The sequence below is a fragment of the Hakea prostrata genome, chromosome 4, assembly GCF_041222555.1.
Source record: "Hakea prostrata isolate BN-2017 chromosome 4, UWA_Hpros_2, whole genome shotgun sequence".
In the NCBI taxonomy this organism is placed as follows: domain Eukaryota; kingdom Viridiplantae; phylum Streptophyta; class Magnoliopsida; order Proteales; family Proteaceae; genus Hakea; species Hakea prostrata.
The window spans coordinates 3,029,656-3,047,733 of NC_142603.1; the positions used below are offsets into that span (position 1 = coordinate 3,029,656).

General features: G+C 36.9%; 2 protein-coding genes across 2 annotated transcripts; both read left to right on the forward strand.

Annotated features, from left to right (window-relative positions):
• Positions 1-308: 308 nt before the first annotated feature.
• On the forward strand, positions 309-6,556 carry LOC149017086 (uncharacterized). The gene is made up of 4 exons (XM_089151397.1): positions 309-417; positions 556-647; positions 1,666-1,801; positions 6,383-6,556. The coding sequence occupies exons 1-4, from the start codon at positions 403-405 to the stop codon at positions 6,467-6,469; spliced, it is 330 nt and encodes a 109-aa protein (XP_089007523.1). The 5' UTR covers positions 309-402; the 3' UTR covers positions 6,470-6,556.
• A 4,282-nt stretch (positions 6,557-10,838) lies between these two features.
• On the forward strand, positions 10,839-17,768 carry LOC149017087 (uncharacterized). Its single transcript, XM_089151396.1, has 18 exons — positions 10,839-10,974; positions 11,210-11,248; positions 11,384-11,472; positions 11,584-11,659; positions 13,186-13,307; positions 13,591-13,653; positions 13,756-13,875; positions 13,956-14,075; positions 14,389-14,524; positions 14,711-14,881; positions 15,631-15,789; positions 15,939-16,045; positions 16,140-16,230; positions 16,324-16,465; positions 16,645-16,795; positions 16,888-17,034; positions 17,215-17,347; positions 17,459-17,768. Exons 3-18 carry the CDS (start codon positions 11,393-11,395, stop codon positions 17,693-17,695), a joined length of 2,055 nt encoding a protein of 684 aa, XP_089007522.1. The 5' UTR covers positions 10,839-10,974; positions 11,210-11,248; positions 11,384-11,392; the 3' UTR covers positions 17,696-17,768.
• The last annotated feature ends 310 nt before the right edge of the window (positions 17,769-18,078 follow it).

Genomic DNA, 18,078 nt, shown 5'->3' on the forward strand with positions numbered 1-18,078 from the left:
ATGAATATTCAGAATTTGGAATAAGTTAATCATTTTGAAAATACATTGACATTCACAAAAATCAGTTGATCATAAATGTTTTAATGCAGTTTCTTTTTTCCTCAATTAACATTTCTTGATTTTTGGGAGAAATTCTTTATATTCATTTGGTTGTTATTATTTGAAAAATGTGAGGGAGAAAAAAGAATTGTATCAAGTCAAATAAATAAAGTCTCTGGTTCTCTTTTTTTGTTTTTTTTGCCAAAAATAAAATCTGTGTTCTGTAGTTTACCGCGCCCACCCCAAAAAAATAAAAATAGAAACAGTGTGTTCTGTAAGACTTAAGTTAGCAAAGATCAATCAATTAATTTGCCAAGTCCGTTTCCGAAGTCGGAACGCGTCGACTGAGCTGACGAAGCTTCAATGACAAAGGAACAGGTGACTTCAAAAAAGTTTTACATTACATTTTTGTTTAGATCTGCTAAACATTTTTTTTCTTAATTCAATTAGGTATTATTTTAGTAATTCGTTGCCTCTTCTCTTAAACTTCGACGGAAATTCCGGTTTGTGCTACAGGAGACTTTGATCGAGACTCACCTCAGTAATCGAGTTTGTGAAGGTTTTATGGTGTTTCAATCTGTACCTCACACGAGCATTTGTGCTCACTGGTAAGCGAATTTCTGGAGAAGACGTATCTTCTCAGTTTTCCTGAAACTTTGAGGTTTGAGTTATCTTTAGTCGTTGGTTGTTCATCCGGTTTTCCTGCGTTGGTGTAAATGTTGTGATCAATACTACCTTGACTTCTAATTCTTGTCCTTCATCCGGAGTGTTGGCTTCTACGTTTCGTGAAATTCCAATTTAGAACTTTGAATTGTATGCACCAGTATTGAATGAGTTGTGAATAAATTCCTCTGTTACTCTTGTATTTTGGGGTCTAGTGAAATGCTGCCAAAACAGCTTTTGAAGGGCTATAAGTTTTCGGATTATCATGTTAACCAAGAGTTATTTTACAAGACTTGCATGTTTTTCTGCAATTTAAATATCTTTGATAGTCCATGTTCATAGTTTTTAGGTCTATATCCAATCTCTTTTGGATTATTGTTTACCGGATTTTGTGTCTTCATGTAACATTGATATCTCAACTCAGGTCAACCTTTTTTTATTGGATGAACTAAATTTCATCACCAAAACCCCAAATGGGGAGGGAAGACAAAAGGGACTAGTCTTTAAGTGGAAGACCTAAATGTAGAGCCTAAAACCCTAGGTAACAACAATAAGCCTGTTCCTTGCGGTATCTGCAACAGGGGAATGGGGAAGCTACTATAGTTTAGAGGATACATAAAAACATATGGCTTTCAATCATGTCCAAAGATCTAGTGAGCCCACCAAGGGAGAGGCCCAAGACCAGCCCGCGACAGACCAAAAGACCGGCAAGACCACCGACAAACCCAAAGGAGGGGGGCCAAGGAGGAACCCCCCGAGACGGCAAAGGGCAGGAGAAAGGTGCAAGCCCAGCCGGGCAGGCCCCAACCAAACGATGATCCTTTCTGTTTGGCTCTATTTAAACAGTTTTCCACTCCAAACTGTACATGTATCTAAACTGCTAAAGAAGTTTATTCTTGAATCTTTCTTATGACGGCCCAATTGGAGCAATTGCAATTAGTTGATGACTTCTTTTGTCTGTAGTGTTGGAGATATCTGGGACCCTAGTATGTATTTACAGTATGCATACTGTTCATGGAACCTGGAGCGATGCAAAATTTGTGAAAATATGGTTCCAAAGAGGCACGTGGAGTATCATCACTTATATGGCCATGCTACGGTATGTCGAGGAATTCTCTTTCCATGGGAACTTAAAAATATTAATTTTCTAGACATATGCTTTGTTGAGCCTTCTATGTTTTCTTTATTGTTTTGCATGGTAGAATGGTTTTTATTGGTAATCAACTTGCAAAGGTCGTCTCGTACTTGAAATAACTTTTACTATTTATTGTTCCTGATGATAAATTGATCTGCTGTACATTATTTAGGGTGGAAAAAACATTCACTGCTGTTGTATTTGCTACCTAAGGTTTTCCTTTTTTTTTTTTTTTTTTTTTTGGTGGTGGGGGGAGAGGGTAACTTCTTTGAAATGAAAACTACAACAACAAACAGCTTTCCTTACAAATAGATAGAGGCCAATGGTTGGTATTAGGCCAAACGTTAGGGATCTTAAGTGAAAGGGCCAACCTGGCCAAGGGATCTGCCACCATATGGGAGGATATATATAGACCTTTTAAGTAGTAATATATCCTGGCAACTAGGAAGGATCTCCAACTCCATCTCTTTTTTGTTAAGTAGCTACTGGATTAAAATTTGACAATCCAACTTGACCAAAATGTTCAGAAGCCACCGCAGGCAGCTGAAGTAAGCTTGATCTGATAGCACAAGCTTCACCAATAATCACAGAGTTGCATCTGATCCCGCACAAATAAGTTGAGACAGGTTAGCCTTGATCATCTCTGAAAATCACCCCCAAGCCACCCTTCTTTGAGTCCTGAATCCAGGCAACATCTGTATTCATTTTAGTGAGGCCCAGTGCAGGAGAAATCCACTTGGAGATGGGTTCTTTATTCGCAACTCTAGTCTCATCTTCCAAACTCCACCTCTTTTTCTTGAAAATACAATTATTCCTGGCATGCCAGGTATACCAAATAATGAAAGAAGCTCTGGGAATATATTCTTAAGCCAGATCCTTGTTAACTAGAAAAAGAGGCCCCATCTTTACAACACCCCCCCCCCCCCCCCAAAAAAAAAAAAAAAAAAAAGAAAAAGAAAAAAGAAAAGGGGGGGGGGGGGAGACTGTCTTTGATACGCTGTTTCATAAAGAAGGAAGTAGTTTAAGGAAAATGCTTAACAAGAGAGTATCCAAACCAAATCACCCCAGAGAACGGGCAATAAGAAAAATATGATCAATGGACTCCATTTTAGTGCCATAAAAGTTGACAGGGGGCTGGATTTAAAGAAAATTTTCGCTGCATCAAATTTTCACCTGCAGAGATTTCTGGAGCATATTTTCTAGAGAAAAATCTTACTCTCTGGCAAAATATTGGGTTCCATAGTATAAGATTTCATCCGATGGAAGGATCTAGCTTCTGTAGAAGAAGATGGAGAATTAGAGAAGAAGCAAAATCCCTGTGGTTATTAAGCATATGATAAACAGACACACAGAAAAGGTTCCAGTTCTGATGCACCCTAAAACAACCTTCTCTTCCTGCTGGAAGAGACTGAGATTGATATCATAAATATCCTGTTTATCTGCAGGAAGAGAATACGATTTAATATCCTTCTTCCAAAACAGTGCGCAGTTTGAAGATTTGGGAGTACGAAGAGTAAATAGGGGAGCTTCGCAAAACCAACAATCCAGAGAAGACCTTGCTGAAGATCTCTCCCTTCTATTAACCTGTGCAATCCCCAAGAGGGAAGATAACCAGTTTTAGCCTGCAAAAAGTCACCATTAGGGAAATATGTATTCTTCATCAACCTAGCCAAAGAGTGTCAAGATTTTTCCAAGGCCTCCAAGCATGCTACATTCTTGATTCTTCACAGGTAAAATATAATTTTGGGAACTCTGTCAATGCTGATTTTTTGGAAAATTAAGCAATCATCTGCAAAAAGCAGTTGTGAGAAAGAATCTCTACAATTTTTAACTTTACCATAGGGCTTCCATCCCTTTATCTCTATAACAGACTGAAACATTATAGGGGAAAGGACCAACCCAATCCTTTAACTAGCAAGATACAATAACTTAGAAATTAAAATAATGAAGAAAACTGATTCAAAAGAGGGCTTTAACTAGACTACTGAAGTAAATCCCATTTTACTACTTTGTATCCATATCTTGTGCTGATTAAATTGTCTCCCTACAAAGAAATCCTGTGGGATCAATGACTCAACACCTACATTACCTAACCCAAAGCTTACTTGCAATAAATTAAGCCCTCTTGGTGACTTATTTGCATCAGTTCTCTACTGCCTAAATAAAGATGTTACATTCAACTAGAAAAATCATCCTTTAGTGGGAAGAGACTGTTGATTCCATCTGTCATTCCTCCATGGCTTTGATACACAATGATACGAACCAGTCCGCTAGAGGAATGCAAACTTTTAAGTATTTCAATAGGTTCCCATATTTGCAGGAAATTTTCATAACAATAAAATAAGAATTAGAAATCGAAGAAGGAAGAATATGCTGTAGTCTTTCTCAGACAGGTCTCTGCCCATGCCCTCTCACTGTATTATGGTTTCCCAACAACTGCGTCTCACTTCCACTATCTTATAAAGAAAAGCACAAAGCGATGTCCTTTCTACCTAACTCAGTAACCAGTTTGTGTATAAGGCAGTAGCCTCATATTTTATAAAGAAGACTAAAGAATGAGTAGTGCAAGTGAGAATCACCCTAAAGTAGGACTGATGACGGGTTGCAGCAGAACACGAAGCACTTAATTAGTTGGAAAATAAAATAAAATAAGGTAGGAGAACAGGATAGAAGGTTATGTTGGGCTTTTTCCACTTGATGGGGCCCCAAGATCTTACTGACACTGTTCATGTGACGAGTGCTTTGGCCTTTTCTCTTTATATTTCAATCTACATCAAAGACTCAACAATTGACTTGCGACACTAAGAAGGTAAATCCTAACCTAATCCTTAACTAATAAGGTAACGCAAACTGTCTTGGGACAGATATTTTCCTACTTCCAATCCACATTTAGGCCCATTAAATTTGCTTGGGATTAAAGGCCTAACACCTACATAATTTCTCAATAAGGCTACTTTATCGTTATTTTGTTTTGATTAACGTTTGTTCCTTTCTTTTTCTCTGTAAAAGTAGATTTTTTTTCTTCTTCATCCGTTGACTGTTATATCTTAAAGGGGCAAGTCTGTCCTAAGTAAGACCATCAGGTTAGGGAAAGGATCCATAGAATCATCTCTCTCTTTTTCCCCCCCTCTTCCAATGTGTTGTGATTGCCATCTTTCTCGAAATTCAGCATGAACAAACCACAGTTTGTTGTTTCTCTAGTTATTTTTCTTAGTCCTAAAGTGTTTATTGCTCGTAGCAAAATTGTTTGCTAGAAAAGTAGAAAACCAATTTAAACAAACAGGTATCTGATTTCTCAATTGTTTTTCCGTTTCATGCCAAATTTATTCTATGAAAGTATCATAGGAAGAACATTTTTCAATTGAAAAGTAGGTTCATGACAGATAATTTATGATGGTGAGAGAAAATGTAAAAATTTATGCTATGCAGTTATTGGCAGACTCCGACCATAATCCAAAAGCAAGCACCAAATCATTTTCATATATTTTTCCTAGACTCTTCTCTTGATAAGTATAAAAAACTAGTTTTTATTACATTTTCATGTCACTAGATTGAACTATCTAATTCTTGACATAGTCCATCTACCATCAAAAAGGCGTGCATAATCTGAGTTTTATATACGTATATGTAGCTTCACTGTTGTAGGTTTTTAGCATCCATGCCTCTTTTTGACTGAATTGTTTCTGCAGGTGAACCTCTAACCAGGGATTTAAATGGATAAATGAAACCTGTATCCAAAACCTGTTTTATATCTGTTTTAGGAGAATCCCTGCTGTCTGTATGGAAACTAATTGATTCTGCTATCTGACTGAGATTGGTACACACACTATTGGATTTGTTTTCTGATTTTTATAAACTTATAGGTTAAGCAATTGTGATTTTTTTTATTAGTTTGCATATATTGTTTAATGCATTTTGACACCAGGAATCACATATCTATTGAAATAAGTATAAAATAAAATCAAAAGTAAAATACATCTGAAAATCGACAACTAAGAGGAGTAGAAGAACTGGTAATTGCTGATCTCTCAAGCCTCAACTCTTGCCCTTATCAGCAAAATGGTATAGATGTCAATTGATATGAAAAAAATTCATATTCACTGTGGATTCATGTCCATCTAGGAGAATATATATGTTAAAAAACACTGTCTATTAAACTACCAAATCCATCCAAAATCTTATAGGATACCATCTGAACCCATCCAAATATAATCAGATACGTATATGATGATCCCACTGTCTTAGTTGAAATGATGTTACTATCACTTTTGCAAACCACCTGTAAAGCTTTTCAGAAACCTCATTTAGTGTGATCCTGCTTGCATTCCAACTTCGTCTCGGTCATATCCATGCCAATGAATAATAGTTTGTATTTTCTATCCTGCTCTTACTCAAACTTGGTGATATCCATGCCAGTGTACAATACTTCGTATTTTCTATCATGTCATAAGGTCTTAGTGTAATCTCAAGTTACTACTGGAAAATATTTGGCTATCTGGAACCCTGATAGATTATAACCTCTGAAATATCTGTCAAAATGTGAAGGGTAACATCCAGAAAGAGAGGGCGGTGCTCAGAGAAGTCAACCACATGATTTATCAAGGAGACACCTACTGTTCACAATTGCAATAACTGGTGTTGGCGTGTTGTTGTTTTACTCGGATCGTTTTTCTTCCGGGGCAAAGTTGAAAACCATCACCTTCAGTAATGTACTAACTGGTATGTTTCGTTATAAGTGGTAGGTTCTTTTTATGCATGTCCATAATGGTCCCAAAATGGAGCTTCTTTGAGATTATGTAATATGTTGATGGACATCACCCCACCTGAAAAAACACACAAACCAAGTGTATATATATATGTATATATATATATATTGTATCTTGTCGACCAATATATATATATATACCTAGATATTGTATCTGGTCGACCAGGGATCAAGTTTTAGTACCTTCAAATTCATCACAACAAAATGGTATTAGTTTTTTTAATCTGGATGCAGTTTCTGCTCAAAGTTGCATGTCTATTTCATTGATTTTGCTACCTACTGGCAAGGAAATATGCTACCCACTGGCAAGGAAATACACAGATGTTTTGTCCTTTTTCTTGCAGGTAATCAAGGGCTGATTCCTTTAATTTGATTTTTCTTTTGGGGTACTGAAATGCAGTTCCTATGGGGTGGAAAGATCCCTCAGATCTAAGTGCCTGAACTATAGAGGAAATGCAGAAATGACATCAGTGAGCAGAAGCATGAGCACAGAGTTTCGACATCCACCAACACCCTGAGCACCTCTAGAGTAAATATACATACATTTTTTTATTTTAGTCATATACAACTAATAGCAATAATATGCTTCACATATTTGATAGAAAAGAATTGGATAATATTTACTGGGTTGTATGGGTATGCAAAAATAGAAATCAAACCAATAAATGATTTTATTTGGTTCCGCAAAAACAATAGGATTACAGCAGTGTGTTACAGACTTAAATGACAAGCAAAGAAATAGCTACACGCAGTTGCGTATGAACAGAAAAAGTAGAAAGGTGTATTGCACAGGGTTAGAAACCCAAGATTGAAAGCAACCAACGATTCCTATTAGAATCAGTTTTTTTGGTTTTTTTTTTGGTCCAAAGATTAGAATCAGGTTTGAATCAAACCCTCAACCCTAGATATTGAAATCAGGAAGAAGCAAAGGTTTATGGATATCTGGTTGATTGTTTATGGAAATTTTATTCTAAACACCCGTGAACCTGCATACGAGGAAAAGTGTTACTGATTTTCATTCATGTCACTGAAGAAGGTAATTTTTTAAGAATAAGGATCCTAACTGCATGTTGAGAATCATGGCTGAGACAAAAAGGGGGAATTGAATTCTAACATCATCACCAACACACAGCCACATAGAATATCCTTTAAATGTCAAACATATAATGATATGATTATCCTATCCTCGTGAAAAACAGAAATAACACTTAAAAGTTAAGATTTCGATGTAAATTTACATGTATAGCGACATAGGAATCACAGTCCCAAGTAGAATACTTTTCCCTAATCTACCTCACTTTCCTTGAGTTCCAGCCTGTTGAGACCAAATCTGACCCTTAGTGTGAACTGCAGCCGAACCCAAGCTGGTCAGGTAAGTACCGGTCCATAGAAACAAAGGTGAAAGCATGCTGACTAGTGTGGTCGGATAGTTGCCTTCGATGAACAAGTTTGAATAATTGAATTGATACTCACATCACTCCAACAATGGGGTCTTAGAGCTTCAAGTTGACTAGCTAAAGAGCAATGGGAGAGTAAATGTGCATTACCATTAAATGAGATAGGTGTGAAGTATTTATAGTGTAACTTGACCATTGTTGAGTAGTCGGATTGTCAAGCTTGGTCTGGATCTCCTTTGAGGTTGACATGATACCTCTTGTAGAGGATAGTGGTAGTCTGACATCACAAGCTTTGCCATGCACAAATGATGATTCGGCGGATGTGTCGCCCGAGCAGTACATGGTGTCAAGTCAACTATCTTCTGTCTAATACAGGCATGAGGCTCTCCAAGTTGGTTGGTGTCCTCCCGAGCCCCTTCTGTGCATGTAAGCCCATTGTGAGGGATGGGTGAAGTCTTGGTCATTGAAAGAGGTGTTCAGGAGGTACCAACACCACTCTAACAGAGCCTGTTTGTTGGATGACCTTGGTGTCTATGGCATTCACTTTTTTGAATAAAAATGAGGATCTATGAATGAACCTTTTAGATAAAGAAAAGTGTGCCACTGATAACCTACCCTTTTTTTGACATAAAATAAAGATAACCTACCCTTGTGTATGGTGAAAACTGATAACCTACCCTTCACAGGGTCAGAAAGTGACTATCATATTTTGCTTTTGGCAACTCCTTGTTAAGGGAGACCTAGTGGGAGATTTCTACTTTAAAAAACAGACCTAGTGGAGATTAGAGGTTTGTCTCTTAGTGCACATTTGGTGATCGTTGCCCTGTGGGTTTCTCCTTTTTGTTACATTTAGGAGATCGAGATGCTTTAAGCACTGAGGATGTGAAGGGATGGATGGATACATAACGAAGGTTTGCATTATCAAACATTCTTGAGACCAAGTATGTTTAGTGGGAGATTGCTTGGTGCTGTGTAATTAATGTGCAGCACCTGCAGTGAACTGTTCAGATCGAAATTTTAACCAAGATTTCGATCTTGATTGTCTATTTTCAAAAAGTGTATTTTTATACTTTTGAGAAACAGACTGTCAAAATTTGCAGCATTGTATTGTGCATTAATTCTTGTCTTAGGTTGTCTGAGTATGGAAAAATACGTAAACAAACACATTAAAAATGAAAGAATGGTATTCCACCCAAATGTGTCAGAAAAAAAGGGGAAAACAGAAGATTAATCGATCAAGAAATGTGATATTATATGTTATCCCAGTGCTTGAAACACTTGCAAAAGTTTCGGCGGCCAAGTTGTTACAGATTAGATGGGGAGGGAGACTTAAAACATTTGTGACCGAAAGTGTTTCAATATTTTAAACCTTTGGCACTAGAATATACTGTGATATGGGAAAGGAAGGAAGAGAACGTAAAGAAGAAGTTTAGAATAAGAAAAAAGGGGAAAATAAAAAGACACTAAAGCATATCACTAAGTCAATCAAGAAGCTTGACATTTGGTAAATTTGTTCGGGTGGCTTGATGGTATTACATGAGTTGGGTCATGTTCTTGTGAAGAAAAAAAAAAATAAAAAAATAAAAAATCCAAGCCATACAGATGGCATCCACTTGTGAAGATGCTATGTGGTGGATCAACCTTAGAACCCTATTAAAATCTGTGAACTTGGCATTTTTCATTAATGTATAAGCTATTTTTAAGTGGACAGTGGAAGATAGAAATTTCAGGATCTTTTTAATCTGATTAGAAGAGAAGTGAATGAAGATGCAGTTAAATTAATGTATTCTCTAATGCAAAACAGTTTTATTCTAATTATTTTTATTCAGAGGTTGTTTTGGTGCTTAAATCTTAGATTGTAATTGTCATTGGCCGACCATTACAGAAGACCCACCACTCATGAAATCTCAAAATAAAACCATAAAATTTAGATGTTATATTGTCAAGAAAAAAATAAAAAGAGAAAACCAACAATAACAACTTCTAAATAAACCAGAAATTAGACAATGTCTAAATTCAAACCATTTGTTCAAATCTGACCAAAGAGTACTTGCAAATGACATCCTGAAATGCTTGCTGACTTTTTTTTTTTGAGTATTTAGATCTCTTTTTAAACTTAGATTTTCTTATATATCTCAAAGAACGGAAAGCACCTAGATCTCCTCGGATGTTTCTACGTTCTTTTGTTTTCTTTATTTTCTTGAACGATTTAACCACACCAATGGAGAGCTTTGAAGATAAGATCATCAAACTTCCATTGTTATGGAATTGATTAGCATAAAAAATTTTCTGTTAGAAAACATTCCTTTTTGTTTTTTTTGTTAGAACATCATATCGATTTAGTAATTCCGTATCAGCCGATTTTGATTCATATTAGATTAAATAGGCAGCATTAGTTAACCCTTCCAAATCTTAAAAAACCCAAGATCAATGTTCTATTCAGAATCCAATGGTCACCACCGATTCCAACAATCGGCATCAATCTCCATCAAAGTAATTCCAATTCTCCAATCAGTAGTGACTCGTGACTCTTGACTCGTGACTCGTTACTCAAGTCAAAAGTGTTTGGACACCAGCTCCACTTCACACTCCACAGGTGTTTTGCAAAGGTGCAATACCAGGTTTCACGGGTGTGTATGGTAGATGCTCTCGGGCCCACAATTTTGTTGTTTTTCTCTTTGTTCTTTCTAGACAAGGAGTTTGGGAACTGCCCAAGGACCCCACAAAAAAAATTGACAGGTGTGGGTCCTCCCAGCCGTCCGATCTTCGTGAGTTGAATTACATACTCCTTTTTTGGGCAATCCTTATTGTGAGTTATTTTACTCCCTAGCAACCTGGTGTCCCTGGTATTTCGAACTCCTGTAAAGCTGTTCTCCCAATAACCCATTTCATATTCATTTCCAAAAACATAATCCATCAAACGGAACATGACTTCAGTTTGAGAATAGCCATTAAAAGATCTCAATTCTGAACAAGTAAGCTACTTACTTAACAATGGCATTTTTGCCTTTTTTGGGTTTTCTGCATTGATTTCAAGGATTAGGTGGAGGTAGTTTAAGCACTCCTCTGCTTTTATGATTTTCTTGGGAGCAGGGGAGATTAGTTATCACTTAATACTCTCCCATTGTAACTATATAAACGCTTGCTTTTTTTTTTTTTCAATTTTATTCCAACGGCTCTGTTTTCTCTAACTCGGTACAATTAACGCAGAAAAAACAAGGAAAGATAAGTGGAAGCGGCATTTGCAAGGTTTGCTTACCGATGTTTCTTGTTCTTCTTGAGCTCGATCATTCTATTTTCTCCATTGAAGTTCTGAATTCAGATATCTCTGTAGTTGCAGAGAAGTGAAGTTGTTTCTCATGCATTTTGAACTTTCTTGTGTAGGTTATCCACATGAAGAAGGTGTCTTGGAGACTAAACGTGTTCTTGTGCTTGGGATTGTTGCTGCAACTGTTGCTTCTGGTTGATGGAAGGTGAACCCTGTTTCAGAATTCAGCTCATTTCTCTGAAATCGTTCGTTCTTTCAGAATGTCAGGGCTAAGAAGGGGGAAAAATCTTTCTGTTCTTCTTCTTCTGGTTTGCAGGAAATCTCCTCGAGGAAGCAATGCTAAAGGAACTACATCGTCTTCTCTGCTGAAATTATCGATACAAGATCAATATGTATTAACCATTTAACCCTCCACAGTTTTTTCTTTCTAGAATATCTACCATTTTTCTTTCTTTTTGATGCTCTCCTTTTTTGGTTCGAAACTTGAACTAGAAGAAATGGTAGTACCGTATGGCCCCGTATTTGGTTATATAGGAAATGACCAATCAACCCCCATATTGGAAGAAAGTGAGTCTGGTTTTCACGTGTTGTACACAAAAGAACTTATAACTTAAAACTACAGTAGAGAATGGTTCGACCTGAACCGGAGGAATATAACTAGAACCAATTGTTTAACCGTCGGTTTCCAATTTGGGGATTGTGTCGGGTAGATTTAGGGACTTGATTTTGTAAATTTGAAAACTTTTAAACCTTTAAATGTAAGCTATTTTTTTTTTTTTAATATTTACATATATATATATATTATATATATATATTTCTCACTTTTTTATAGTTGTTTGATTAGTTTTGACTATGTGGCCAAATCCTAACTATTGGCAGTAGCGGACAGCCGCTATTGCAAATAAAAATCCGTATATTTGATGAATGTGTGAAGCCAAGCGTGCCTTTGTTTTCTTATCGGGATAATCAAAATCCTGCACAAGATATGAGTCCTACCATGCAAGGTGGATATCTATCGCCATACTATCCTATGTGAGTGGCTGAACAAGACCCAATTCCAACAGTGTGGGAGGTGAGAATCCCACATCAAAGATTTCAAAGTATGTCCAACCTTATATTCCTTCCATACTTCATTTTCGTTTTTATTTTATTTTATTCTTTTTATATGAGATTCATTCAAGCCATGTCAACAATATCTTTAGAATAGTTTTTATATATAATTAAATTTATTACAGGAGGACAATTAAACTTGGCATCTTCTCTGAAAACGATTGGTTATTGCCAAAATGCCAACTCTTTGATGGTCACTTGATGTGTTTTTATTCTCTTGTGTTGCTCTCCTACGGGCTACTAGGACGGAATTAAATCATTCTTATGAATAAACATTGAATAGGATTTCAAGACTTGCCGAGCATTATGTGCCATTAGATTGGCATAACTTTCAATCCGAAATGATATAAAGTATGTGCCCTCAATTGATAAAAAACCAATACCTCCAAGTAGGAGGTCAAGAGTTCAAATATTCTCAATATCAAAGGCAAAATTCTATCTTATATTATGTAATACCTTCAGTTTATAAAATCGCTTCTTACAAAAACAGAAATTGGATTGATGGAAGAATCTGTACCTTCCACTATATATAGATACAAGTCAAACCAAATTTGATGTCAAAATTTAAAATGCAACAAGATGAGAACCAGTAACAAACCAAACATAAACCAAAATGAAATTGGAACAAGGAAGGTCTGTTAGGCCCAGCTTGAAATGGGCCCAACTCGTTCCCTAAACCCAGATCAACGAAGCCCATGAAGATCCCAAACACTTGTCCTTAAAACTGAAAATGGGAACACGTTTTTAAAATCCTGTGCAGTGATGAATTATCTAAAAATGCAACAGTGATCAGATTTTGATTTTGCAGGTACAGATGGAAAATGGGCTTCTCCAAGTGACCTTATCGAACCCAGCAGGAAGTGTTACTCACCTAACCTACAAAGGCAGTACTAATTTACTGGAGATTCTCAACGAAGAAGATAATAGAGGGTAAGAGTTAAGAGTATTAGCTTCCAAAAACCCAGAACTCGATTCCAGATCAGTTCAGGGCTTATGGGATCGGATTGGAATCGGGATGATCCACCCAAATTGATCTACACTACACTAGATTTTGCATAAGAACCGGCGGAGCTGGATTGGATCCGTTGGTCGGAATGAATTTTAAACCCAGAATTCTCTTTTTCTTTCTAATAATTATCGAGTTTACTGTTGATTAAATTTGTATCTAATTCGATTTTTGATCTCTTTTTGAGACTAATTCTATACCCATCAGCTATTGGGATCTCGTATGGAAATCGGATACGAAATCCACTATTGGAAAAGGAACGTCCATTAAGTAAGTTCTATATCTTCAGACTTCAGATTCATTTGCAAAGGATAAAGTTTTCTGTAAATAGATTTAGAAATTAGTGACAAATTAGAAAACCATTGCTCATAGGGTACTGGGAGAAAGTTTCAAGGTTATAGTTGAAGATCAAAATCAAATTGAGGTTTCATTCAGAAAAACATGGGATGCTTCTGTTGGCAACGAGTCTGTTCCCTTAGATATTGACAAAAGGTATGCATTTCGTTCTAGTTTTAGTTCTTCCATTCTCTCTGTTTGTCAATCTCATTAGCTCGCTTGTAAATTACTTGCAGGTTTGTTATGCTACGAAATAAGCCGGGCTTTTACACGTATGGAATTTTCGAGCATCAAGAAGGATGGCCAGATCTCGCCATGGAAGAAGCCAGAATTGTTTTCAAGCTCAGAAGAGACTTGTAAGGAAAAATTTTACATTACTTGCATACTAATCTCACGCTACTCAAGAATAGGGAGTTAGATCAGACGTAGAAATTGGAATGGGATGATAAGTTTTGCTGAGCCAAAAATTTCAAGATTGAACTTCTTCAACTTTGGGGATTTTATTTTGAATCATCTCGAAAATCCATTAGACGCCTAAAAAATTGCAGAATGACCAACCGATTTGAAGCGGGCGGGAAGATTTCGAATTTGGTTTGTTGGAACTTGGAATTGGAAAATCGTGAAAAGCCCTAATCTAACAATTTGAGATGATGTATTTATTTCTGTTAGGTTTCACTACATGGCCGTATCGGACCACAGGCAAAGAATCATGCCCATGCCAGAAGATAGAGAAACTGGTCGACCCTTAGCTTATCCGGAAGCAGTTCTCCTGACCAATCCAATTAACCCAGAACTCAAGGGGGAGGTAATTATACATGTTCACTCTGAACTAATTTCTTTGGCAACAGTTGATGTTATATGGCCAACAGAAACAGAAATCTAATTGATTATCAGTTGATTTGAAGTTTTCAAAGAAAAATCCAGTTTTTATTTGGTTTGTTTCTTACTTTAAGTTGCAAATTAACAGCCTTAATTACCTGATTATGCACAGGTGGATGACAAGTATCAGTATTCGTCTGAGAATAGGGATATTAGGGTCCATGGCTGGATCAGCTTCAAACCTCTTGTAGGGTTCTGGATGATCAATCCCAGCGACGAGTTCCGTACAGGTGGGCCTGTTAAGCAGGATCTTACCTCCCATGTGGGCCCCACAACTCTTTCGGTAATTCTTAAACCTAGACCTTTTTTTTTTTTTTTAACAAAAACAAACCAAAATAATGCATGTGTAATCCTTGTCGGGTTGTTTGTTTTTTATTTTTTATTTTTATTTTTGTGGATGTATTTATAGCACAATGATGGCAGCTTCCTTTATAGTAGAGACACTAAATTTAAAGAGGTTATGGCTTCAAACCTCTGCCTCTACCATACCTTTTCTTTCGTCCCTCTCCCAGCTCCCTAGGGCCTATGGGTCCCAGTCATAAGACAATGGCCAAAAAAAGAAACGAGTTAGTGCTTTGCTACAGTTTTAAGTCCATTTTGAAAGACCCGAAAACAAAAATGGTTATTTTGAAAAGGCGGATGAGTATTCTTGTCTTTTAGACATCAAAATATGACTTCTTATCTTAAAGCTCTAAAATCTCAGAGTTTCTTCCCTTGTTTCATTTATTATTATTTTCTTTTACAAATTTTATTTATTTATTATTATTATTATTTTTTTGTTTGTGTATAAACTATACATGATTTCAGAACTCAGAAACACTGGTAGAATAATGAAAATGCATAGAAACTGAAGAAATCGTTTTTACCTAAATAGAGAGAAATGGAACAGAAATATTACCAAACAACCTTTAACTTAGTTAGGGTCCAAGCAAATTGGCTGGGCTACTATCTCAATGGAACTATCGATTCGCATTTTATTGGGTAATTGACTAATTGGACTTCATTCAATATGGGCTATTTTACTGTTTGCAGTATTTTGTTAGTCTTCACTACGCTGGGGACGATTTAAAAGTTAGGTTAAAAGGTGGTGAGTACTGGAAAAAGGTTTTTGGCCCTGTTTATCTTTATCTTAACTCGGCCTCCGATGAGTATAGTGCCCCCCCTGCACTCTGGGAAGATGCAAAAATGCAGGTTCGTTGTCTCAATCATTCCCTTCTCCTGCCCCTTCCATGTATCTAACCATTTAGAACAACTATTCTTCAGAAGAAAAGAAGCGTTAGAAACCTCTAGTTTCTCTTGCCATACACACCTTGTTCTCATTGTAGTTAGTTGCTCATTAGATGGTGACAGAAGTACAAAGCTGGCCATACAGTTTCCCAGCTTCTATCGACTTCCTTTCACCTGACCAACGCGGAAGGGTTACTGGTCAATTATCTGTCCGAGACAGGTGCATATCCCTTATTCTCTGCTACCACATGTTATTTCCCCAACCATTGCCAAATGCCCAAGTAACAGTTTCTTCTGTCATTTCACTTGGTTAGTTTCCTTAAAGGAAGACTAATCCCTGCTGATTCTGCCTTCTTGGGGTTGGCTGCAATAGGAGATCCCGGCTCTTGGCAAAGAGAAACCAAGGTGAGTTTGGTGAAAACTAGCATGGCTTGAGCATATGAAGAAGCTAATGTGGTAGTTTGTACCCCTAAATCCTAAATGCCATTTTGTTGACAGGGTTACCAGTTCTGGACTAGAGCCAATTCTGGTGGGTCTTTCTTGATAAATGGTGTTCGGCCTGGAGATTATAATCTTTACGGATGGATGCCTGGTTTTATAGGTGATTACAAACATGAGGCTATAATTACAATCAAGCCAGGTATTAAACCACATCCTAATTCCTATGAACTGTTTTCTTCTTCTTCGTCTTCTTCTTGTTCTGTTTTGTCACTTTGTGGTTATAGATACATCTTTTATCCTACTGGTTTGGAAGCACAAACAAACAAGTGTTCATCTATGGTTAAAAACACCTGCTAACAGTGTATACATGTAATGCAGGAGACAAATTAGCTCTGGGTAATCTCATCTATGAACCACCCAGGCAAGGTCCAACCTTGTGGGAGATAGGAATTCCTGATCGTTCTGCAGCCGAATTTTTTGTGCCTGACCCTATACCAGAATATATAAATAAACTTTATGTCGCTAACAGGTTTGTTTCTTTCATTTCAATATGACCATGATTTTGTCCTGATGTAAAAATGTACATGGATAACCATTTGGATGTTCAAAATTTAACTGCAGCAACGATAGAAATGCAGTACCTGTTGATAAATTTAGGCAATACGGACTATGGGAGAAGTATGCAGAATTGTATCCTCTTCAAGACCTTGTGTACACTGTGGGAGTTAGTGACTATAGACTGGACTGGTTCTTTGCACATGTTAACAGGTGATGTACTATAAGTTCTAAGACATCCAATTACCTTTATTTCTCCTGGTTTTCATGCTGAAGGTAAACCCAACAGCATTCACATTGTCATCTCTTTGCTCTATGACTTCTTGTCTTGCTTAATAGCGCTAGAATTCCAAAAAAGGATTTATGGAAACAAGATTTTCTCTTCTCAAACAGGAGAATTGGCAACGATACGTTCAACTCAGCCACATGGCAGATTGTGTTCGAACTTGACAATGTCGACGAAATCCCAAACAGAACTTATATGTTGCGGGTGGCACTTGCTTCAGCTTCGAATTGTGAACTGCAGGTACTAAACCATATGAAGTTAAATTACAAAACTTAGAAACCTTTTGCATAGCAATTGGAGAAAAATATAATTTTTTTTGTGACTCACCTTTGTATATTTCTTGGCTCAAAGGTTCGGTTCAATGATCCGAATTTGAATCCTCCACACTTCACAACTGGGCAGATAGGCAGAGATAATGCAATCGCAAGACATGGAATTCATGGGCTACATTGGCTATACAACATTCAAATACAGGGCGATTGGCTTGTTGGTGGAGAAAATGTAATCTTCTTGACCCAATCAAAACATTTAGATGCCTTTGAAGGACTGATGTATGATTATATACGACTGGAAGGGCCCTCGACATAATTCCAAATGATTTTATTTGTATTTTTCTGAAGCACACTGATTTTCGGTTGCTAATGGCTGGTGCTCCTGGTAAAACAAACAGGACGAAATAGCGTATCAAAAGAGAGATAAATGAAAACACACAAAGATTTAGCATGTTTCATACACCAATGTGATATACTACGTTTACGAGCGAAAAATAATATTTTTTTTACCATGTAGAAGAACATAAGGAGATTTTTCAACTAATCGCCAAGAACGACATTACAAGAATTTTCACCCAAAACCGTAATAAAAAATCACATCTCTCAATAATATGGTAGGCGAACATAAAATACATATACTCCAATCGGGTAAAGGAGTCGACCCATTGGTCAGGTCGTACCATACCATGGGGACATAGC